Source organism: Anopheles coustani, chromosome 2 (genome assembly GCF_943734705.1).
Source record: "Anopheles coustani chromosome 2, idAnoCousDA_361_x.2, whole genome shotgun sequence".
Taxonomy (NCBI): Eukaryota; Metazoa; Arthropoda; class Insecta; order Diptera; family Culicidae; genus Anopheles; species Anopheles coustani.
In genome coordinates, this window is record NC_071289.1 from 27,078,321 (window position 1) to 27,103,445 (window position 25,125).

General features: G+C 43.9%; 2 protein-coding genes across 2 annotated transcripts; one reads left to right on the plus strand and one right to left on the minus strand.

The window, feature by feature from the left end:
* The first annotated feature begins 452 nt into the window (after positions 1 to 452).
* On the plus strand, positions 453 to 17,523 carry LOC131267528 (mothers against decapentaplegic homolog 3). Its single transcript, XM_058270431.1, has 8 exons — positions 453 to 1,746; positions 14,737 to 14,830; positions 14,900 to 15,186; positions 15,266 to 15,561; positions 15,817 to 15,994; positions 16,130 to 16,335; positions 16,403 to 16,547; positions 16,620 to 17,523. Exons 1-8 carry the CDS (start codon positions 1,547 to 1,549, stop codon positions 16,741 to 16,743), a joined length of 1,530 nt encoding a protein of 509 aa, XP_058126414.1. The 5' UTR covers positions 453 to 1,546; the 3' UTR covers positions 16,744 to 17,523.
* Positions 17,524 to 19,232: 1,709 nt separating this feature from the next.
* LOC131267525 (anoctamin-10) lies at positions 19,233 to 23,977 on the minus strand. Its single transcript, XM_058270428.1, has 7 exons — positions 23,962 to 23,977; positions 23,344 to 23,549; positions 22,412 to 22,805; positions 21,138 to 22,335; positions 20,685 to 21,064; positions 20,438 to 20,612; positions 19,233 to 19,526 (listed from the first exon to the last, which is right to left on the minus strand). The coding sequence occupies exons 2-7, from the start codon at positions 23,357 to 23,359 to the stop codon at positions 19,452 to 19,454; spliced, it is 2,238 nt and encodes a 745-aa protein (XP_058126411.1). The 5' UTR covers positions 23,360 to 23,549; positions 23,962 to 23,977; the 3' UTR covers positions 19,233 to 19,451.
* Between the last annotated feature and the right edge of the window lie 1,148 nt (positions 23,978 to 25,125).

Below are 25,125 nucleotides of genomic sequence, written 5' to 3' on the forward strand. Positions count from 1 at the left end.
CATATGTCCACCCGCCGTCCACGGAAGGGATAATTCCTTCCGTTGTCAGGACACAAAAAACCTCGTGGTCCGCTTGATTGACTCAAACAGCACGAGATGTGCGGCAGCTAGGATTTGTCTGACCTGAGCTCCAGCTCGGCGTGACCACGCGGTCGTGCCCTAAGCTAACCCTACTTTTCAGCTAACCACTTCAGGAAAACTTGTGCGCTGCTAACATCCGCTCTGATGCACTACCGAGCTGGAACTCTGATAGATAATATCGAACATTCAAAAATTACCATAAAATTAAAAATAAAAACGGTTGTTTTAAAAATGCTTCATGCAAATGTCATCGCTTGACAGCTGCCACTTTTGACAGATCCGGGCCGTTTTGACGTCGCAGCCTGATTATTTTGTTATCCATCTTTTCCCAACCCCAGGTTGGTCCAGGTCGTCGTCGTCGTCGTCACCGTGGTGATCGTTGTCCGCCAGCAGCGGTGGAAATAACAATTTGCGAAACAAAATACCTAACCCGGGAAAGTAGTAATAAAGTTGTGCAAACCGCGAATCCGACCGTACTTTATTTCGGAACGGAGACCAGCTCCCATTGGGCTTTGGTACCTGTGCATGTCGGAAGTGTTGTGTCTGCTGTCCTTCGTCGTCGTCCGACTGACGTCGCCAGCGAGCGTGAAAGCAAAAAAAGTGGTGCACAAATCTTCGCAGATTACGACGGCGGCCCGGTGTCCGGATGTTCAAAGTCGCCAGCAAGGGTATACACCACACGTCGGGCGGTGCGTAGTGCGGTCGTGACCGTGAAGATTTTTTTTTCGTGCCCAACACGCGCAGTTTCTCATACCGTGCTGCTGGAAAATTTCGTAAGAAAACAGCTAATCGAAGGTATTTGAGTGTGACATCGGGTTGGATGCGCTGGTGAGCAGCCATTACTTTGCGTTTCGCTTCCGTGTATGCGCTAGCTTTGATTTGCCTCTGTGCGGGGTCTGTCTGGTCCGTCGTCAGAGTCTGGTTACCGTTGCCATTGGCGTAAAATTTCACGCTTAAACAGCAAAATTTGGTGTTCCTAGCGAAGCAGTTCTTTGCGGTCGAGCACGTCGTTCGGGCGGATGGTGGTATCGCGCAGGAAGTGCTCTAGCAACAGTGTACGGTGGAAAATTGTCAAAAATCGATCCTAGCGTGCGATTTCCTATGAAATTGCGTGTTTGTTTTCGGCGGAGCAAGGTTATTCTTGAAACAGCCCCGTCATTCACTGTGATTTCCACACAACGCTGAATATCGTACAAATTAGGCAATTGCTGGTCGAATACTTTCGTGCGTGACCCACGGGGAGGCGGCGGTTCGGGTTGATATCCTCGGGTGAGATCTACCTCCTGTTGTCGCGGCGCATAAAGAGAAGCCGTGGCCTAACATAAGAAAGCGAGCAAGACAGAGGCAGCGATCATTGGCGTGTGTGTTCGAGCGAGTGAACAAACGAATCGAACCGAGTTGAACGATCCGGAGCAGCGCGGAAAGAAAAGCGAAGAAAACCACAAATAAAAAATACAGAAAAAATATGTTGCCCTTCAATCCACCGATCGTAAAGCGGCTGCTCGGCTGGCGGAAACTTCCGTCCGAAGATCAGGCCGAGGGAAAATGGTGTGAAAAAGCGGTTAAAAGTTTGGCGAAAAAGTTGAAGAAATCGAGCGCCCTCGACGAGCTGGAACGGGCCCTCACCACGCAGAGTTGTCACACGAAGTGTATTCCGATACCGAGGTAAGGCAATTGATTTGTTATACTTTATTCTTTTTTAGATTGCAACATCTTTAATGTGTGAATAATGTCGTCACGAAAACCAATCGCATGTTACGCGAAAAATCAACACTCGACCTCCCCCCTTCGCGAACACCCAACGGTGATGGAACTAACACACAAAGATGCGTATCACGTCGTTGAGTTAGAAGGAACCTTGTTTGTGTGTGGGGATACATATTTTGACTGCATACACAAACCAGCCACGGCGCAATGATGGTCCCATCGTGACAGCGGCTAAAGATCAAGGACAACCGCCGTTTGTCGTCCTGGCCCTGAACGGAGTAATAGGAAGAACAACGGCACGGGTTTCGTTGATCCGTTGTGCCGATGACGATCGATGGATCGTTCGTAAGGCGGAAAGAAGTTGCCCGTGCGGAACCGTGCCGACGTTAGCTGATAAGTACCGTCTAGTATTTTGGTCTCAGATCTTTAGAAGTTTTGTTCCCATTCAACATTCCACGTGCAGCATTTTGGTTCGGGTCGCTTGCTCACATGATCGCGGGAGGGAGGGAAAAGGATCGGATCGACGTGAAGGTAGTGTTTCGGCCTTGGTCAAGCATCCCTGGACGTTGGGTGGACTGTTTTTTGGATGGTTCAAATATTGGCTGGGACGTAACGGTGACGGTAGAGATAACGATTGCGGAGGCACAAGCTGCGATGAGTGTGTGTGTGTGTGTCTGTGCGGTTGATGGCGAACGTTGTCCGATGTTTTGTTGACATTGTTTGTTAGCAGACTTCTTTACAGTGAAGATCACAAAATGCGCAGAGCACATGCTTGAAGCTGGTTTTTTATTCCTCTTAGGAAACTGAATTTAAAATGATAAGTTCTAGAATTCTTTGACACCACACCGTAAAGTAAATTATTAGATATTTTTTATCTCTGAATTTCATTGACAAAGTACGCAACACGTGTACATGATTGGTATGCGAAAAAGTTGCTTTTAATGAACTGAAGGGGCAGAGTGTGGTCTTGTGAAGAACAAATATTTTATCATCCCTTTGATGTGTTTAGGCTCGTGCACTTGTGCACCATCGTGCCCCCTTATCATCATGTGAACCTAAACGTGAACGGTGACGTTCGTGTTGTGTGTAAAGTATGGGAAATGTTGCGTACTCTACCGGGTGGTGATAAAAAAAAGTTGTGATTTAATCATGGACACAGTCCTCCACAAGGGGGAGGCCCCCCGTAAAACACTTGAGTAAAACAAATACTTTAAAAATAAGAATATCTTCGAAGAAAACAGGTTTATTGCGTCATTCCAGAAAAGTTGTTCGTTTTGAAATTCGGTCTGGGCCCGTTTATTGGCTTTGCCTTACTTTGTTTCCACGAGAACCGAGTGGTAGCGCCGGGTTAGAAAATCGGCCCATGAGCGGTCCTCTGTACCCAAAGGTAAAAGGCCTTGTAAGCCCTTAAAGGCCAGGCATGACCGAAGACTATTGTTACGCCAAGTAGAAGAATATTTTGTTTATTCAGCTGCACTTTTTTCGCATACAAATACTCTAGGATAGGCTTATCGAAGTTCCGTAATGCGAACAAACGAAAGTAAAAATTAAAAACGTAAAAAATAACACTCACATTTAAGCAGAACCAAGCAGTTGTGTGTGATGAACGATTTGTAGATTATCCGCTGTTGATAAGATAAGATTGCATCCGTAACTTGCTTGCAGCGACCTGGCATAGTAGATTGTTTTGTACTTTAGCAATGATCATGTTTGATATTTGTTATAATGCCTGTATTCATTTTGATTCTAAAGTTAATCTGTTATTTCTTGCAAAATATTTATCAAAATTCTCAATAAACCACCAGGCGTCTCCATAAGTTGTGTTTAAAATGGTTCACTGCTTTAATACGAATGGACATAATTTCCACCGACTACTCGCCATACGGTTGTCTTCTTTTACTTTGCGTTTGCGAACTCCAAGACGGCTATCGACGCGGCCACCCCCCAAGCCGTGGGTCATCGACGTGGAAAAAACAATCGATACCACACCGTCTGGTATAATTTTGCCCGATTGTTACACAGTCGCATTTGTCGCATTTTTTCGCCTTGTTTCGTTTCGCCACGCTGCTGGATTGATTGTGACCGGCATCGGTTTCCTCCTGGAGCGTGTGCGTGTTCCCTAAAAAAACAAAAACATACCCGCTGGTGGGGCAAAAAGGCAGACAGACAGAAATGCAGACGGACGTACAGACTAACCGCCGCGACGGCGGGTTCCGGAGCCAGGGACAAGGTCAACAACATTGCCATTGGCGTTGGCATCGGGGTTGGTGTGTTGGGTTTGGGCGTTGGAGAACCGTTGCGGAAGTAGGAAATTATCAGCCAGAAGGAACAAAAGCCCCATTGAGCGATAGAGAGTAAGAGTGTGAGGGAGAAGGAAAGCGGGTGGTCGCGACTGCGCGCGCGCAATTATTTCTAATGCTATACACATTTGGAAGGCGACGAAGCCATACTCTGGCGCACGGGAATGGTTGCTAGAGAGATTCGGTTGCAACGGTGTTTGTTCATAAATGGGACGTAAAGGAACATGCAAACTAGCAAAAAGCAAGGAACAGTGATCTAATCCCATGATCTACTTGTGCAACGGACGTAAAACAATCAAACAGATGACGAGGCTGGTTGCCGTGTGCGGGGGTGCACGGGAATTTGTCACCACTTTTCCTTTTATTTAACTTTCACTTATTTTTTTACTTCTTTGTTTTAAGCTTCGATTTCATAAGTTAGAGGTTGCTCAGATTTTTATCACAATTTTAATATTGTCTAGAAATGTTTTAGAAATATGTTATTCAGCATCATAAACATATCATCTCTAATACCATACATCTTTAACCCACCTTTTTCTAACTAAAAACTAAGCTAAATAATGCTTTTAAAAGCCATTTTCATTAATCGATGGTATTATCCTAAATACTAATTATATTCATTACACTTTACGTGCAGTGTAATCTAATGTCGTTTGTCGTTCCAAAAATCTTTGTAAATCTTTTCGAATCTTAACCAATAAAATAATCTTGAAGTGGTAGAATTTCATAGAAAATGTCGTTTTGGTATGATATGATTTAGCCGAAACCTTATGTAAAAAGGAGCTATATGCTAAAATAACTAAATTTTATGTTGGCACCTTTCAGTAAAGTTGCTGCTAATATTATCAAAAAACATAATTCAACAATAAATTATTTTGATAAGTTGATCCAACAACGTTTAAAAATGGGAGCATTAAATTACCTGACCAGTAACGTGTAGCAGTGGTGTGTGAAAATATTTCACAATTTTATTTATAACAGAGTTTAATTTCGTACGTAGGACATTTGAACAATATAAGTCTAATTATCATAATTTTGGTGGGCTAGTTAAAATCGGCTGGAGGGTCTGGATTTGATTAGGACTTTGCTGAGATTTGCTGGATGTGACCCCTAGACGCACATATTGACAACCCAACATTCGGTTGAGGTATGAAAACCATGAGATGCACTATTGACGCACACGTCCTCTCGACCGAGCGGTAGCCGACATTTCGGCTAGTGACCGGCGATGGATGCGTGGCGGTGCGCTTTCTAAAGTTCACTTACCCCGAGGGTGACATGTGTTGTGTCCCGGCGACCCAGCAACATAGCTATGTTGTTTGTACGAGGAAGCAGACGCCACAGTTGTGGTAGTAAAATGACTCGCCCATGGCGTCTCGTGGTGGTAGTAGTCAGGAATTGAAACACTCTTCTCCATATCGGGTGGGATGGCAAGGGGTACACTGGAGGGTTGGCCGCATATCCAGACGACGACGACAACGTATCCCTACTCTCTCCCCATACCGCCGTATGTCAGGTGCGTTTTTCTGCACTTCTGGGTGTTCGTGTCTGGGTGAGTGTTGCGTTGCGTACTCCCCCCGGCACGTCGAAGGCAAAAAAAGGGAAGAACAGGATGGCGATGGCGGAGAAGAAAGGATACGCGCGCGGTGCGTGTGCGCGGTGGATGCAAATACATCGTCGATAAACACGGCCCCCCGAGCGACACGGAGGCGGACGATATGTCTAAAAATTTGCATAGAAATCGGTTTTTGGTCCTGGTTGCTTATTTTGGTCCCGTTTGCGTCTGTTCTGCTTCCCGCCGCATTCGTGCGGAAGGTTTGTTTTTGTTGCACTTTTTTTTCTTCATCAACCTTTCCAGTCCCTATCTTTCTCGTGCGTGTTCACTTTCAGAGTCTGGGTCGCGCCATTTCCTTCTCTGTTCTGTTTTCGCAAGCGCGGTCGCTCGGGTTTTTGATGCATTTTGAAAATCGCGCACGGCGTACGCGGAGGATAATGGCTGGCAAGCAAAGGGAAAACGGTGAAAAGGAAGGACATAATGGAAAGAAAGGAAAAAAGAAATGAAACCATCCCAGACGCTATTTTAGCGACATTATGCGTCTCCATCGCGTCGGCCATTTACGAACCCCACGCGTACCCCGCGTGGTGTGTTGGGGGTAGTTTCATCAACAAAACCTTTCGCCCGACCGTATTAGATCCATCATCAACAGTGTTCGCACCAACACACACTCGCACACGCACGGCCATCGCAGAAGGGATGGGGAATGATGCACACAAGTCTAGTTTGTTTGGTTTTGTTTTTGTCAGCTTTCGAGGGTTGAGTTTCGTGTTTGTGAACAAGGTATTTTGTTATGCTGAGGGAGATAGATTGCTTAATTCCCATTTTGTTTAAGTTCTTTAAAACCCTATTTTGTTTGTTACATGTTTCCAAAAGTTCATCCTTAAAAAGTTTAAAAAGTTCAATTCAACTTAAATGTAACGTTCATGGTAAATTCAAACTAATATGTCTAATAAGCCTATGTTTCGTTCCTAAAAATGGCTAAAAATTGTAATTTGAGCGCGCGGTGGAGGATCACATAAAAACCGCGTTCATTTTCATGTCGGTTACCAGTTCCCCATTCAGGTCGTTGTTTGAGTGTGCATAGAAAAGGGGAAACTGAAATTTTGGCAAACGGTTACTGAATTCAAGGTCCCCCTCTTCCCGGCGGATGTTCCGAATGCTCCCGTTTTCCCAACACCGCCTGCCCCCCTGTTCTAGAATATTTTTCCTACGGCGGCGTCACATTTCTTCGGACCATTCGCATGGTCGGTTCTGTCGCCATCTCACTCTCTTTTAACCTTTGACGATGTTTTCCCTCGAGAGGCTTAAGCTTTAGCTCACCCGCCCCCTTCCCGTTGTTTATGAAACACTTATCCGGCATGTTTTACCATCTTTTTCATACTACCGGCGGGGGCACGGTGGTTAGGCTAGCGCAGGTGCATTGTGTTCATTATGTGGAGGTATTTTTACATGTTTGTAGGAAGGCAACGAGTTTTTTAGACTAGCAGAAAAAAAACAAAAACATCTTCATTTCATCGTATTGATTGTAACCACCTTTTCGCGTGGTATGCCTATTTCATGCTGCCCTTTTTCAAACTCATTTGTACCGGGCTTCTCGTCGACACGCAATTACATTCGCATTCCATATCATTTTATGCTACGATGCTGCCCACGACCGTTAATTGCTCCTTATGTCGCTGCGCTGTGTGTGTTTTCTTTATGTGAATTTGTGTTTCTTTTTTCTTTCTCCGTTCCCCACGGTTGATCAGTGTTTTGGAACACATTTTTCAAAGTAGACTATCAAATGCCCTCCGAGGCGGACGGGGGGGAATGCTGAAGAGGAAGTGAAGAGGAGGCGAAAAAAAGGGGAATGTAGGGTATGTGTTCCGTTGTGGGCAGAAGCAAAACGAATCTGTTTCACACACGATCCGCACACACAATATCTAGTTGTCTGACGCTGGCCGTGGAATTGGTAAGAGCGCAAATTAGAAGAACGGGGGAAACAATGACGAAAAGGAGCCAAACGTTGATGATGAACGTGGAGCATTATTTATGAAGGGGAGCATACGTTTAACCTCCTCTTAAGGGTGTTTGTGTGCATAAATTTGTGTGCTGGCCACGGATCGATGGCTGATTACACGGGATGCGATCAGGTTCGGGAGGGGCGGGTTGCCCATCCATGTTGCCAAGGTTTTAATGTTTCTTTTTTTTCCCTCTCGTTTTCGGTTCCACTTTGAAGTTTTGCATCGTATCATACTTTGTTTACTTTCTTCAAAAAATTGCTGCTGTTTTAAAGTAGTTAATACGTGGATTTTTGTTACTCACCCCTATTCAGTTAATCAAATACTGCAGGTGATGCTTTAAAATTGATTTCTTAAATCATCAGACTCTCACAAGCAATATAAACATTGTACAGCTAAACACTCAGTCAACTATTATCGCTAAAAAAAACAAGTAGTTTTTGAACTTCACACGCAACCAACTTACTATAAAGATTCTTTCACATGGTACGGAAATAAGTCAAAAAAGTGCAAAAACAATTAAAAATTTGAACAAACAGGATTAGGATGGGTCATATTGACATTGATGCTTACCCCAGAAACCATTCCTTGTACTAAGTATGTATACCTTTTTTTAATAATACTTTCAGCAATGCTAACCAATATTTTCGTAATTTATTTTTCTGACTCCAATTTTTCCTTTCATTTTTTTTAGGTTCATATATTGGATATCCAAACTGCTAGACAATATGGGAAATTTGATATTACAATAACCTTTTTATAGGTTGCAATGCTGGATATCATAACTACTAGACAATATGGGAACGTCTGATATATTTTCATAATGCTATAGGTCAGCGGTCGGCAAAGTCCGGCCCGCGGGTCAAATCCGGCCCTCCAGCAGACTTTATCCGGCCCGTAAGAAAATTTTAGAACAACATACAAGATAAGATTTTTAGACCACATTTTACTATTAATCGTTTTAAAATTACCCAGTCTCGCGTATCTCATCAATAATCTAGCGGCAAAATAACATTTACTTTGAGGATCCGCGACAGTCGAACGGTCACAAAATTGGCCCATGAGCGCTGAGGCTTCACTACCTCGAGAGCGTGGGTTCGAATACCAACGGAGACTAGACTCTCCCCTGTACGAACATACTGACTATCCACGAACCCAAAGGAAAAAAGTCTTGTAAGCCCTTAACGGGCAGGCATGGCCAAGATGGGCGATACACTCATAAGAAGAAGCAGAAGACTTTTAACCCACAACTACTTTAGGGAAAAATGTTTTCAGTGCCATTTTACATGAATCATAGTTCACAATATTCAAAACTTCTTGAAGATGAGTTATTCCAATAACTGAAAGTAATCAAGAAAAAACATTGATGCGGCAACATAATTTAGAACAATGATTAATTTGAAATATAACAAAATAAATTAATATAACAATGAATAATATGTTGAAAGAGTTCAACGCATTCCACGAAAAAATATCAAAATTTACGGTTAAAAATATTTTATACTTAGTAATATTTTATTGTTTATGTTACTTTCTGCATGAAAAAAATTATACTTAATTTAAAAAGGGCTTAAAATCACATTAAAAACATCAAAACATCGTTTACGGTAGCTGGCTCGCGGTGTTAGGTTCTTTTGCACCAGCTGGCCCCATTCTGGAAATGTGTGCCGACCATTGCTATAGCTTGTACAAGGAACGTAAATCAATCACTTAACTCAGAAAATCGGCCTACGTTCTCCCTCAGCGGCGTGGGTTCGAATCTCAACCGAGACCGGAACCTCCCCTGTGAGAGAGGATCGACTATCCGTGCACACAAAGGGAAAAAGTTTAGTAAGACAGTAGACGGTCGTTACGTCAAGAAGAATAAGAAAAATCACTTAACTAAGTGCATGTAGGAATGGAAATTGAGTATTTATCGACTATTGATAAATGCTTTCTTAACGATTACGATGTTTAATACTGTGATGTATAAAATTGATACAATGTTGTTTTGATGTAACATATTTGCCTCGTTTCTCATAACAACCTTCTTCCCTCTTATAGTTGTATTGGTTTTGAACCTTTAACGTAAAAAAAAGCAGCCCATCCTTTAATTTATTTTAAAAGAAAATACAAAATAACTTACGAGCATTCATCCATAAATCCATGTGATCAGCTCGTAAATATTGTTTTGCATCTGAGGAAGGTTACTGGAGTGATGTTCCTGTAATCGACGGTGTTGCCAACGGTTGCGGTTGTTTGCAATTTTGCATCTTTCTGTATTTCCGTTCTGAAAGGGTGTAGGAAATTGCATTCCACCCAATTCACGCACTACGTTCTTGCGGTAGCGCTCGGGGGTATAATTCTCTTCCCTTCTACACTTGTGCGATATTCTTCTTCATGCTCACTCAATTTCGACGGCGGCTGCTCCAACGTCGTCATCATCGTCAGCATCAGCACCATCGTCATCAGCGCACAATTCACCCCCTGTAGGGGGGACGGGGGATGGTGGAGTTCAAGGAGATTACTTTGGCTCTCATTTTCTCACCGTCGCTCGTATCTCTCTTTCGGGTGAACCATTCTTGACTGAATTGCTCATCAGGCCGATCCTTGAGAACAGGAAAGGGTATGGGCAATGGCAGGCTAATGTTTAGGCAGCAGCAGCCGGCTGATGTTGTGCGTTGCGTGGGGAACGACTTCTAGCCTGCTCCATGCCAACCGACGCTCGGCGCGAACAGTGTCGCTTTGGATGTTCGGTCGAACAGAACGCCGCGGATATTCGCGTGGAGAACGAGCTTGTTGCAGAAGAGCCACCGGCGGTGGCCAGAACACACTTCTCCCCGAGTGAACCTGAACCTGAAGTGAACATAACAAAACAAACGCCAGCAAAAAACATAAGGGCGTTGTGTGCGGAAGGTGGTGTGGTGTTGGGAATCGGTGAATGGTAGGAGCATCAACATTTCCTCTTGCTCTAGCGACAGACGGGGGGGGATTCTTTTAGAGATTTTTTTATGTGCGATTGGTAAAATTCGTCTGACCACGCCAAACCTGGCTGAGTTTGTGTTTGTACGATTGTATGGCATCTCGTTCGCACTTACTTCCAGACATAGGCTACGGCGGTGTGTGAGCGAGAGGAAAAAATATCGCGTCATTTCGTTGGTGTGTGTCATCCGCGGGAATACGAATATAACGCTGGAATTTTTTTTCTACCCCATTGTAGATGAGGAAGATTAAACAAAAAGGAAACCCTTGTGAACAACAGATTTGGCTAACGTGTTTCAAATGTGTGCGCGAGCCTGTTGTTGGTGTTGATTCAGGTTGATTATTGTATAATCGTTACCGGCGGTTGCATCGAACGAGCGCGAAAATCCCCCTCAGGGGAGGATAGGGAAAACGAACGGGAAAACGCTGGCAAAATGTACACCAACCAAAAAACCAACGACGTGTTGTCGATGATGATGCAAGGATATTTGGTTGGCCTTGGTGTGGATGCTCTCTTCTCTTCGCGGCGTGAAACACACACACCAGCAAAGCAACCTTTAATATTACAACGAAAAGGATTCTTTTTGATGGTCACAAGCAACCCGGCGTGGGTTTGTTTTTCGCGTGCTTTTTTTTGGCCATTTCCAAGGTTGCCATCATCAGCATGTTGCTTTATCAGTGCCTTTTTTCGATGGTTTGGTATTTCGATCAAAGAAAACTCGATACATAAAATTGACGTTATCAAAAATTTACAAATAGAAGTGCCTTCAAAGTGTTAAACTAGCAAACATTTGTAAGCAAGACACAACCTTTAGTGCGAAGCCACGACAAAGCAAGCAAATGTGTGCGAAGAAAAAGGTTTTTATTACCTGTGTTGTACCTGTTTTATGTGTTTTTGTGGTTCAGTTTAGGGTGAACGTGTGCTAGTGATTGGTTAAAAATGTATGGTAACCTACATGGCCAACTGAAAAAAAAAGATCTCAATCAGAAGTGATGTAGTCGTTACTGACAAAAAGGGATTTTAAACCTCGACCGGTAGTTTAGTGGAAAGAGAGAGTTTTTGTTCCTCAAATTTGCTATTTATTTCCTGCAAGATCTGTTAAAGTTGCAATAAAAGAGCATGAATTAAAGTGAAACAAAAGAAAAAAAAACAGGATCCTGTTAAATCACTAAACTCGTTTTCCAATCGAAATTCTATATACCAATACTTATGACGTGTTCCACCGTCAGTTATGCATTTCGGAAATGGTACCAGTCTTGTGTCTACATCCGTTTGCTTGCTCCCGAAGACGAACGGTAACGACGAATATCAAAGACTTCCGATCACTCGATCCGAATGATAATGAATACACACAGGGCATCAGTTACCGGGGTTATTTTATTAGCCATGCTACGTGTCTGCGTCCGGTTGTTCTAGGAATCGAGGTTCGTCTTGGCGCCGGCTACCGGGAGCGAACGGGAAACGAATGCCAATTAGTGCGACTTCCGAAGAAGAAATGTGTGATCAATTAATGTTTGACAAACGTGCCACATTTATCTATAGTAAGACCCGATCGATACGAGCTTAAGAAGGTGTCTCAAGTTATCTTGTTACGGTTGAAAAGGTGCACCGTTTCGGTGCAGGTTTCATGTGATTGTTGAGGAAGTACAAAACGAAAGTATAGAACAATACTTAGCTTTCTAGACCGTAACGAGATCGCTGGGAGCGTTAAAATGAACTTCTAATGACGATTCGTTTTCAAACCGGCTGTATCTGGCGACTGGCCGTTCGTGTGGGGCGATAGAGCCATTACGCTTATTGGAACAACATGGTCATTAGGAGGCCAGCTTTCCTCTCCATCATGAAATGCAACAATTGCCACAATTGTCCACTCCGCCGTGCAGCGGGGCTGGTTCCGAAACGCTTCGCTCCATAAATCGATGCTACCCCGGTATGCCGACGTGTGTGGGTTTGCAAGATTCGTCTTGTTTTTTCCTCCCCCGGAACGACCAGCCTGCCAGTCAGCACACACCACATTCTGCCACAGCCTGGCTTCGATACGGACAGAGTTTAGGTGTACATCGTGACAGTGTGGTTGAGAGTAAAAAAAAGAAATTGGTTACGCCTTTCGATGTTTGCTGAAGCCAAGATTGTGGCACATTTCATTAACGACCACCGACATTACATGGGGTCGGGGCGAAAATGTGTAGGAGGTTCGTGTCGCGTCGATATTGCCAGGTTGCGAGATATACCCTTCGATGGTGAGGTGTATCGAAGAAGGAAGGGTTCGCCGGGGTGGAGATAAATTGTACCTGCCCGATGTGCAGCACCACCATTTCGTTTGTGCAATTGCATCAAGCTTCTCCGTGCACCTGGAGACTTATTTCCAGTTGCGCTGTTATACTACCAATAAAAATAATGACATTATAAGTAATGGGAATAATAATGAAAACAAATGGCACATCCTACTACGGGGACACGTAATGACTCATTCAACGTAGGTGTAAGGATGTGAAAGTGTGAACACATCCTGTCATATGCCAATGAAGTGAACCAAATAATGTTGTGTTAGACTTAAATAAGACCTAAATCAGATTAAATTTCAGTGGTTAATGGTCAATTGTGTTATTAAAACTAATATTAAAAGTGCTTGTTCGCTTTTATAAAACACATACACATAAACATATTCTCGCCTTTCCTTTTTTCATATTTTCACATTTCGCGTCATTTTGCACTGGAATTTCAAATAACGCGTGGAAAAGAGTGGTTTAGAGTCATTTTGCTCTAGAATTTTGAATTACGTGACGAGAAGGGTGGTTTTTAAAATGCTGATTTTAGACCTTGAAAACCTTGAATCAAATTGAATAGAATTGTACAAATTCATTCAAACATTGAATGTTTTTTTATCTTATCTAAAAAATGCAATTCAATGCGGATCATTAGACATTTTTCTTGTTTCTTTAATTGTTTAATTGATGAAAATAATTCACCTACAAAGTGAGTGATTAATGTCCATTAATGGTGAAAACAGAGGATAACATTTCTTGAGTTCCATTCTAACTTATGTTTAGTGGTGTCATGTCATAAACGTTTATTTTCCAGTGTGATAAGATAAAATAAGTAGGAAAATAGTTGGATCACATGCCACAGCCTGGGCGTTCCCAATGTTTTGCCTCAAATGGCCAAGAATCACTGAAATATTTCTTATGAAATTAAAAAAAACACAGACACAATTAATAGATGACATCATTTTTTACCTCTCCAAATCGATGGCCGTTCCAAGATTTCCCAACGAATGAGGATGCGAATTCGACATCTTTTCGTAGCCAGTTTGTTTTGCCTCACTTTTGGTTAGGGTTGTACAAATAACCGCTTTGCAAGCGTAATACGAAGGTTTACAAATGTTCGACGATCTTTGCATTGCTGCCTTACGGGATGTAAGGGGGGCAAAACCGGTAGCGATAATTAATTCTACGTAAACAAATCACATGTAAGATGATGAGTGAATTCTCCTGCAACAACCGCACACATTTGAACATTTCAAACTCAATTGACCTTCTCGCGCGCATCCGTTCGCCAGCTCTCCCGCTGGAATTGTTTTGGATATATGAGCAGATACAAGAAAATAAAGTCAAATAAACAAATTCACCAGCAGAGAGCGCCTCTTGCTGCGATGCAGCCATGCAATGCAAGGGTCTTCGTCATCCGGAATGAATTCATTCAAATTCGTCATTCGCTTCTTTTTATCGCTCGCGCCCGATGATGGTACGTTGTGAGCGAAGTGTCCACCGACCATGGGACGGCGACCGATGCGTTTTGATTGATGACTTAATCGCTGCACTTCTGGTAACTTCAGTTTATGGGCAATTCCAATTAGCTTATCTTGGGGGTTTGACGCGCCAACTCGGTAAATGGGTGCGACTGATCTGGGATGAAGTGATTAAATGCTAAGTGGTGTTTGTTTCCAATAGTTAAGCGTTCCTGAGGAGGGATATATTTTATTACATTACTTCTTCGTTTTGTAAAAAATCACTTTTAAGGACTCTAATCCGTTTTTCTCTTTTTTCATCCCACAAAATAATCTTTATGCTTTATGCTTAAATTTTTTTTAAATTCTCTTTTTTTTTTTTTTTTTCATTCTCATTCCAGAAATCGTCCTGCGAATGGTGAAAATGGAGTTGCGCTAAGAAAAGGACTCCCTCACGTAATATACTGTCGTTTATGGCGTTGGCCTGACCTTCTGGTAAGCATAGCTACCCTTTTCATTCGAATTTGATTCAATACCCATGTTAAAAACCGTTTTCACCTTCAGAGCCAGGCCGAGCTGAAAGCGCTCGACTTATGCGAGTACGCATATCATCTGAAAAAGGACGAGGTGTGCATCAACCCATATCACTACACGCGCATTGACTCGCAATCCCAGCACTCGCAGCAACAGCAGCAGCAGCAGCAGCAGCAGCAGCAAGCCCTACAGCAGCCACCGCTGACCATTCTGGTTCCGAAGAACCTATCGAACCCTCAGGGAGAGAACTCCGTTACCTATACCTTGGACGATCTTAGTAATACCGTACCAGTCAACATACAGTACAACGCATTAAAGTATGTTTTATTCACATTAAGCAAACCGGTTTCGAATGGTCTGTTTTAAGTGTAACACAAAATTTCTTTTTCCCCGTAGCGATAACTATGTAACCAGTCCGCAGCCGTCGCAAGTATCAACACAACAGCTTCATCAGCAGCTGCAGCAGCAGCAGCAACTTCAGCAACAACAGCAGCACCAACAACAACAGCAGCATCAGCAGCAACTGTCCGCACCGTGCTACATGGAGGCAACGCTCGGTCAGCAGATACCGACCAACACGACGATTATGGACTCGGTCAGTGTCGGCGTGGGCAACATACCGAACACCGAGACGCCACCGCCCGGCTACATGTCCGAGGACGGCGATCCGCTCGATCAGAATGATAATATGAGTGAGTCATTGTTGGTATCCGCGTTGACCGATGTTATGTTCCTACACCGCCATGGCTTTATTTCCACGCAATTCGTGGCATCCCGCATCATGCGTCTTCAAACTACCTTGGAGAACTTTCGCCATTCAAACTTTCAGCACGTGAATTGTTTTTTGTTCGATTTATTCGTACTTTATTAAGCTGTTCTTGAGTTTGCTTAATAATATATCCTTCAAGCCGACACTAACTTATTTTGTTTTTCGTCGCTCGGTGCAGCCGATTTGTCCCGAATGTCGCCGGCCGAGATGGATGCACAGCCCGTGATGTACCACGAGCCGGCCTTTTGGTGCTCGATCAGTTACTACGAGCTGAACCTTCGCGTCGGCGAAACGTTCCACGCGTCCCAGCCGTCGATCACGGTGGATGGTTTCACCGATCCTTCCAATTCGGAACGGTAAGATTAGCGTCAGTCAAACCGACCCTTCATCCTTTGGTCACGATCGTTCCTAGGACTCGCACGTCCGCGATCTGTTTTACTTCGTGGTATGTCTGTTGCAAAACTTACCTTCTGTATCTTATGTATTAACAGGTTCTGCTTGGGGCTGCTTTCCAACGTGAACCGCAACGAAGTGGTCGAGCAGACGCGCCGTCACATTGGCAAGGGCGTCCGGCTGTACTACATCGGGGGCGAAGTGTTTGCGGAGTGTTTGAGCGACTCGAGCATCTTCGTGCAGAGCCCTAACTGCAACCAGCGGTACGGATGGCATCCGGCAACGGTATGCAAAATCCCACCAGGTAAGACCGACCGCGAGAATCTCCTCTTTCGACCCATGACCCGATTGCTCTCGTGCTTCCTTCACAGGTTGCAATTTGAAGATCTTCAACAATCAGGAATTCGCCACACTGCTCTCGCAGTCCGTCTCGCAGGGTTTCGAGGCGGTCTACCAGCTGACCCGGATGTGCACCATCCGAATGTCGTTCGTCAAAGGCTGGGGAGCAGAATACCGGTAATTGATTCACTTCATCCGCCTCCGTGGTTGTATCTTTTTCATCTCGATTTTCCCTCCGTCCCATTGTAGCCGCCAAACCGTTACCTCAACTCCGTGCTGGATAGAACTGCATTTAAACGGTCCACTCCAGTGGCTGGACCGTGTCCTCACCCAGATGGGCTCACCTCGATTGCCATGTAGTTCTATGTCTTAAGGCGACCGAATTAAAAGATAGCGAGAAAGAAGAGAAGGAGCAGCGCAGCAGTTCCTGTCTGTTGTCACCGTTTCGATCCTACGCGCTGTGGAGTGATTGTGTGTGTGTGTGGGTGTGTGTGTGTGTATGCAGTGTCGATAACGGTCCTTTTTTGGTGCGCCGTGGACTTTCGGAAAGCATCAAGCTTCATTTATTAATGATGTAGGTGTTATTTTGCTTTACGCGTTTTTTGACACCCTCGTACAGTGATAACGTAATTGATTTTGTGTGTGACCGACACTCTTTCACTAGCAGAACTGATGGTGAACTTTAATCCGTTATCATGTTTTAAATAATGAGACAAAGTTAAGGTACAGGAGAACCTTGATTACCCGCGGTGGAGAACAGTCGGCGATCTATACCTAGTTCAAAACATCGAGAAAACAATTCAGATCAACACTTGAAAAAGTGTTTAAAAACATAGGACGTAACATAGTTATATATATATATATATATATATAGTCAAAAGTAAGAGTAGTTACTAGAAAAAACAATTCAACAGGCGAAATGTTAGTAAAAACTATGAATGTGTACAAAAAAACAGCAACGATCGCGGATAATCGAGGCTCTGCCGTACTTTGAATTCATTCGTGCAGTGCTACAATTTTAGTTTTATTGTTTTTTGTTAGTTCTTTGATCATGGCAAGTGGAGTGCTATATTGTTAGATGTTATCACTTTCAATTCGTATTTTCCTGGGGAAAAGAAAGCGTTCGTCGGACGTACGAGTGTCGCATTAACAATCCTTACGGTTTACGGTACTAATTCCTGGAATTAACCTCCGAAACATCCTTACATCCTGTTCCTTAGCTAACATGTAAGACTTCCGATTAATCGAAGTGCATTTTTTCTCCATTACGAATCGTGTGTATGTGTGGGGACGGATAGAAAAGGTGAATATAATTTTCCTTCAGGTTAAGCTCATTTTCTTGTCATTCTGTCCATGCCTTGTAATAATTGTTAGTCCCCCTTGGGTTGATTTTTTTATGTTTTAAGACAGATTGAAACAAACGACTGGTGACAACCAGAATGTCGACAGGGAATGAAAACCGAACCAAAAAAATGAGAGGAAAATTACCCAGCCGATAACAAATATCAACGCTAAGCCGTTGTCTAAGGGGAGGGCAACGCTTGCTTGAATATCACAAAACAGACATAAGCACGAAATCATTGACGCGCTTCGCCTTTTCGTATACGTGCAAAGGAAAGGCAAAGTGTGTCTCGGATGGATTTTTGCTGGAAAGGAAAAGGATAATAACGCATGGTCTTTGTACATTTATGTACGTGAGATAAATATGCATGTAAAATAGTGGCAAGATGTATTTTTTTCAAAACAAATCAGCAAAACTACCTTTAACAGAAACCCAGTTTGATAAACAAGAGAAAAAGGTACAATTTAAAATTGATCGAAACGTTCTCTCAAAGACGAAATCCATTGGATGGGCGAAGCGATACTTTTGGCAACAGACGTTTTGTGAAGTTTAATACACACAAGTAATCGGTTATTGCCAACAGATACTGGCCTCAATAGATGGCTGACAACTAATAAGTGAAATAAGAGGGTGCCCCGCAAGAAGTGATTGGTATGAATTACGTTAACATGTGTATGCAGTGTGTTTGAAATGATTTCTTTTGTTAGTTCTCGTATATTTCAACGTAAGTCAGTGATAGGTTTAGTAGCCCTATCCCTAGCGTTCTGCGCGATTGGAAAATTCAGTAGAAAGGACACTTAATTACAAATGAACTCGAACAGCAAACAGTAAGAAGCGCCATGTCGAGTAGGAGGAAACGGTGAAGCAATGTTTTCGTTTTTTCTTTGAAGAAGAATGATGCTAAACTTGCAACGACGAGTGATAAACAAAAATAATAAAAGGTGTGAACTTTGTGAGCGCGAGTAGTTTTTTAAGTGCGTGTGTGTGTGTGTGTGTGCATGCGTGAGGTAAAGAGATGTTTGCTGCGGAGCAAGAAGTGAAGATTCGTTCCGCCGGTGGGCAGGAGAAATAACTAAAAGCAGGAGAATTAGTAGAAGTAAATCGAAAACATAATAATAATATAACGATTACTTCGGATATGTAATATTAGAGCGAAAGTAAGACAAGTTTTGATTTAAATTTACACCCAATGAAACCCCGTTCCTACCTCCTGCATATGATTTAATTGTTCCTCCATTGCAAACAGTTTTGTTTTTAGTTTCATTTAGAAAACGCTGCACCCAAATCGTGGGTGCAGAATGAAGTACATACATCAGTGACCGCGGGCAGAGAATTACAGAGAATTAGAGGATCCAACCAAACTATTATTAGTACCGATTGTTAGGTTGCGCTTGCTGAATGAAGAAAATAAAATCCAACAACTAAGCTGGAACTTAAACAAGAGCGAAGATGTTCATGCTGGATTATCACATACGCAGTCAATTAGAAAGAATACGATCCACTTCAATGGTAACTATGATTTATTACATTCTATCTAAAAATTCCCTTCTGTCCCTTTAAGGTATTGACAAGATAATTGTTTGTTACATTGTGCACTAAACATTTTCCATCCATTAAGTCTCGCTCAATCATCGACGGAAGGAAGGCACGCTCTGTGCATGATGAAGTTCAGTCGAAGCATTTCACACGGTTCGCGTCTGCATTTTTGGCATTTTGTGAAGTGATTTCGCTTCGTTGGACTAGTTCAACATCGAGTGAGTATCGTGAACACTGCGAAACCGTCGGAAAAGTACGTTGCGAGATCGTTGTGCGTTCTGTAAGTAACAACGCAAATATTTTGTTTCATTTATGATTGGTTGGTTTTTTCCTTAAACGATCCAAAGTCTATGTTCTCTTCGAGACCCTGTCGGTGCTTGGCAAAACAACAGCTTTTTTGTTTAATATCTAAACACAGCGCCTTCCTGAGAGGGGTTTGCAAATCGTGTTTGGGGTTTTTATTTGCTCGCCTTCAAGTTTGTTGTTGCAGCGTCGGCGAACATTGAGCAGCATATTTATGGCATAGGATTCTTCAAAAGAAGCTGTAAAACACTGTTAATGCATAAAAAATAGCAAATACACGATCACAAGCACATTGTTAACTAAAACTTTTTTTTTTGTTACTAAAAATGACTGTGGAAACGAATTCACACCGTTCTTACCGCATCTTTGTTGTTATACCTTGGCTTTCGTACTCTGAACGGAAGTAGATTTCAATCCAGTTCGGCTTAACAACTACATATTGTTTAACGTTTTAGTATTCTATACTATAGAAAAAACAACGGAAAAAATCAAATGCTCTCTAGGATTAAGCATTATCGGCTTGCGCTGAGTCGATGTGGAAGAATGGATGACTTGGATCGTGTTGTATTTGTGAAGGATTAGGATCAGCCTACGACGCTGGTTTGATGTAACCATGGTGATGGAAAATTGATAATCGGGAAAAGATGGCGTGAAACGTTGCCTGTGTCGCGTGTATGGTTAGTCCTACAAAGTAGAGCAAAACTTGAAATTAAATGTGTTTGTTTCGTTGCAGTTGTAATATGGCAAACGTTGGGATAAAATTGTTTCACAAAAGCGGTAGAGAGAGGGGTTAGGTAGATGAGATCGATCGAAATCCAGCCGGCGAGTGTAGCGTATCTCATCCTCAAAAGCTCACACCATCCACTAACGAATGCTTATTTCGTACCTCCCGTTTCAGGGCCTGTCTTGACTCGTGTTCCGCCTTGGCCAGCGCCACTCGCACCCAGTGCGGTGTGTCCGGTATGGCCTTGTAGATGAACCACGTGAGCCCGAGCAGAATATGCTCGATCACGAGGAAGGATAGTGTGTACCCTTCACGGCTGAGATTAGCACCGAGCTCCCTGGAACGGAAAAGCAAAACGTTTGGCTCATTGTCTCCTTTCTCTCATCTTCCGTGTATGTGTTTTAGTTACCTCATTTGCGGCGAAAGATACAAAATTCCACAGTTGGTCAGAATTGAGATGACGGCAAGTGTTTCGAACGCAAGTTGCCAGGCGCCGATGTTTTTGGTGCGTCTAGCAAACGGGCGCTTGAAGAAGCTGCACAGTTTGTACGCATCCAGGCGGATCTCGATCACGTTGTTGAGGATGGCCCAGAAGGCGGTGAGTGGGGCGACCGAGGAGAACAAGACCACATAGCCGAACTGAATGTACAGCTCCAGGTAGTCGTCGTACGTGTTGTACTCCTCAAGGATCGCCTCCTTGCGGTTCTGCATAACCCGTGGATCCTCCGTGTCGAGCGTACGAAGGCCCATCTCATCGTACACTTCGTGCGCTTCCTTCAGCTTCTCGTACTGAAAGCGAAAAATGAATCGTCAGGATCAATGGAAACCGATGTGTTAATAGAGACCCACGTGAGATACTTACATTTGATTTCACAAACAAACGGACGATCTTGAGGCCAACTTTCTTTTTCAAGTAGGGGTAGAGGTTCTCGAAGACATTTTGTAGAAATTGCAGCACGATCAGTTGCATCATCAGTTGGGTCTTGAGCATCTTCATATCTTGCAGGATAAACGCGATGTAGAACAGACACAGGAAGTTGTTGACAAACTCCAGCACGATCAGCTTGTTCACCCGGTGTCGCTCGTACTGGCTTTGGGTGCGGTGGTTTTCCTTGTCGGTCAGGAACGTTGCTAACCGATCGTACGCCAGCGTCGACACGGCAATGTAAATCGCGTTCACCACCGACGGCAGGTAGAGGATGTACGCATCCGGCCCGAACAGCTCCGCCAGGTAGGCTTCGACGTAGAACTGGAAGATCGTGACAAAGCCAGCGATGGCCATGCACAGCAGGATAATCGGTGCGGTGACGCAGTACATCTGGACGTACGTTTTCCACTTCGGATAGTGCGGTGTCCACTTGCCCGTGATGGGGTCTCGCGCCAGCTTACCGTAGTAACCGACCCGCGGTTCGTCTAGGTTCGTCATCGTGATCGTACCCCAGCGGTATGCGTGGGACGAACTTTTCCGTTTCCACAGCTCCAGAAACACCTTCATCCAAACGACGTAGAACACGCAGAAGAACGGCACCGTTTCCGTTTCCTCCGAGAGACCGAGCTGCAGGAAACCGAACACCGTCGGCACGACGAGCGCGTACGTGTAGAAGCCAAGAAACGAAAAGTACATGCCGACACTTTCGCCAAAGTAGTCTCGGATTTCGTCGATCGGTTGCATCCGGTTCGGTTTGATCCAGCGGTGGCGAAGTTCCTTCAGCTTCCGTTTGTCGTGCAGCGAGTACAGGTTGGTAATCAGCTCGGCACTTTGGGCCGCCTGCACGATCGATTGACCATGGTACAGGATGATCTTCGTGCCCGGTATGTGGTGGTCATCGTCGGCCGCCTTGATTGAATCCAGCGCGTACTTGACGATGATCTGCCGATCGCCCGGCGTCAGAATGTCTTCCAGCGTCATGTTTTCGTCATAGAAGAACTCGTCCAGGCAGGCCACATTAAAGTTTCTGATAATACCGGTTTTGGTACGCTTCATGAACCCCATATCGTCGGCAAACTCAAGCAGCTTCATGTGTGTGGCGGAGATGTGAAAGATGATCGTCTGACTATCTCTAAAAAACGAAGCCAAAAAGAATCCCTCATGTACGGAGTTGCTATCCTTCCACGGGCGTCACCGTTTAAGTTTACCTGCTCAAAGGTTCCTTCCGTACGATTAACTCCAACCCACCGTCCACGCGACGTCCGCCTATTTTCTCCATGATCCACTGGATCGCTTCGGTCGACGCACTCTCGCTAAACTCCAGCACCATCAGGCTTTCCCCGAACGGCTCCTCGATGGGGCCTCCTTTCTGCTGACCATTTTTACCCTTCCCCAGGCGAACGGAATTCTTCGACGTAGCCTTCCGCTGGCGTAGCTCGTTCAGCTTCTCTTGCTCCTCGGTGTGCGTCATCTGCTCCAGCATGTTAATCTGCGAGTTGCGCTGGCGTAGCGACGGGATCGTGGGGCGCCTCGGAAGTCCGATCTCTTCCGCAAGCTCTTCCTCGTCGTTTTCCGCAAAATGAAGGTTCGGAATGAGGTTTTCTGCGTTTTCAAAACAAACGGAAATGGTCAATACTGAATAGCAATGTAGGTTATTTTCGGGGTACAAGCACAAACACATCAATATCAATTAAGTGATCGTGCTTCCTACGAAACTACTCTACTGTTATTCGTGCAGTAAGGTGCTCGGTTTGTTTTATCGGTGCGAGGGGATAGCATGGCTGATGTCTCACAATTCTGGCAATCTTGTGGGCTTTCCAGGACATGGGGTTGATGGGAAAGAGTACGTACTAAACCGTTCGGTCCCCATCTTGAGCAAAGATGAATCACGCCCGGACGTAGCTCGCCTGATATTCATTGCAGCCCGCTGAGTAACGGTTTGCAAGGCAAAAGCCTGACCCTCTCCATCAGAAGGGGTTCGAAATCGCTGATACAAGCTCGCTATTTGCTCTGAAAATTTGAAAGTTTCTCACGGGATAAATTGAAATCCATTTCACCATCCGATCGCTAATTGCCTTCTAGCACGGGGAACTACGTCAAGGAATCCAAAAGTTGTAAATGTAATTTGTTCAAATCTCACCCTTAATGTCATCCATTCTGTCGTTACAGCACACCGGTGTGTTCGTGTGCCGGGTATTAACACACCGTACCGAAGGTGGTTGCGTTGTTTGAGGCCTTCACCGCCACGACACGATCACAAGGTCGCGGTCGCGGAATTGAACGGCATCGTAAGCGAACGGAAGTAACGATTGGTGCCAACTGAACCCAAAAGGAAAACCAATCCTCCTGTAGAGAGACGTAGAGAAGAATCGACATGAAATGAAGCCCGCGGAACGTATTGACAGGTGGTACACGGGACCGGGGTGATGATTATTAAGCGATTTTTGCATTTTTTCCTCTCCGCTTGCGGCCACTTTTCTTGACGTACACTTTTTTTTAAACCCGACACAAGTGGTTAAAAATAATATACCTCGAATGGCTGAACGTAGATATTCGGTGGTATTGTACGAACACGATAATTCAGGTGCGTAAAAACTGCACAACTCAATGGTATTTCACTAGAAAAACACAGAAACAGCTGTGTGAATAAATATAAAACCCCTATTTTTCCTTATATGGTGTAAATATGCACGATCGCCAACTCGACTGCTTATAACTTCTTCAGCCCGAACTGATGTGAGAATTAGTATTAGCTCACCGAATGGTACCGCACCGCCACCTTCAAACGTGTCAATTCACGACCAGCTGTGTGATAATTTGACCGAAATTGAATAGCGGTTTTCTGATAAGCACTTCCGATAATAACCCAATTCGCGAACACGACACTTGCGGTTTACTTTCCTTGACGAGTCTTATCGCGGATGCCGCCACGACACCACGACGAGGCGCAGCTGCCAAGAAGAAGCCTACTGTACACGGGTACTAGGCTCGCTGGGTTGTTCTTTCTCGATGCTCAGCTGTTGAAGGAAGATGTAAGACGACTGCGAACAGTATCGAATCCGGCCGTCCGCGAGGCTTTTGGCTTGCTAGAGTGTGCGTTTTTCTTAAACTCGACCTCTTCGCGCGAACGTGTGGTAGTGAAACAGTAGTACACAGATCGCGGGAAGATCGCGAGTAGTAAACGATCGTCACTGGCAGTGGATGGGAGAGGCGAGTCGCGGTTTCTTTTACAACGACATCAAAGTATACTATAACTTTTTTTATCTTGAACACGTCAAGATGAGATGAACACGAGAGGAGCATTGTTTACAAACAGGAGAACTCATGCTCACGGCTGATCAGCTGATGCTTGGCGATGCGTGTTTTTCTAATGATAATCATCAAATGTTCGCAGCATTTAAATACCTATCGATTCAATTTTAATTGAAGCTAATGCTTCATTAAATTTGAAGCCATCAGTTTCACATCTTTAGACGTATTTTGTCCGCTAAAATGCCGGTTAGCTACAAAATTGTTTGTTTTGATTTCCAACAAGGAAGATGAGATCCACGTGCTCTGGTTTGAGTCTTTAATATGAGCTCATATTAGTTCGTATTTTCACGGATAGAGGGCACGGTACAGTGATACAGTGTTTTTCGTGACAGTTATGACGTTGATAATTTTATTTGGAAATTTATTGTAAAAAATTACTTTTTTTGTATACAATTTTTGTTTTCGGCTTTAAATGATTTTTATGTCATATGAAAATTGCACTCTCTATAACATGATGTACAATTGTGTTTTGTTAGTTTGAATATTGGTAGTTAGATTTTAGTAGATTAGTAGATTATTAGGTTAGTAGAGTTAGTAGATTTATCAAAAGCACATACATACTATTCCAGCAAAATGGTTTTTGGTACTTTCATTATGACAATGCATTCTT

Bases quoted from the DNA above. Each gene is read 5' to 3' on its own strand.
- LOC131267528 (XM_058270431.1), top strand. From the start codon at position 1,547: ATGTTGCCCTTCAATCCACCGATCGTAAAGCGGCTGCTCGGCTGGCGG. The intron at 15,187-15,265 runs GTATGTTTTATT...TTTTCCCCGTAG, and splicing joins ATACAGTACAACGCATTAAA to CGATAACTATGTAACCAGTC. The intron at 15,562-15,816 runs GTGAGTCATTGT...CGCTCGGTGCAG, and splicing joins CGATCAGAATGATAATATGA to CCGATTTGTCCCGAATGTCG.
- LOC131267525 (XM_058270428.1), bottom strand. The intron at 21,065-21,137 runs GTAAGTATCTCA...TTTCGCTTTCAG, and splicing joins GTTTGTTTGTGAAATCAAAT to TACGAGAAGCTGAAGGAAGC. The intron at 20,613-20,684 runs GTAACTAAAACA...TTTCCGTTCCAG, and splicing joins TATCTTTCGCCGCAAATGAG to GGAGCTCGGTGCTAATCTCA.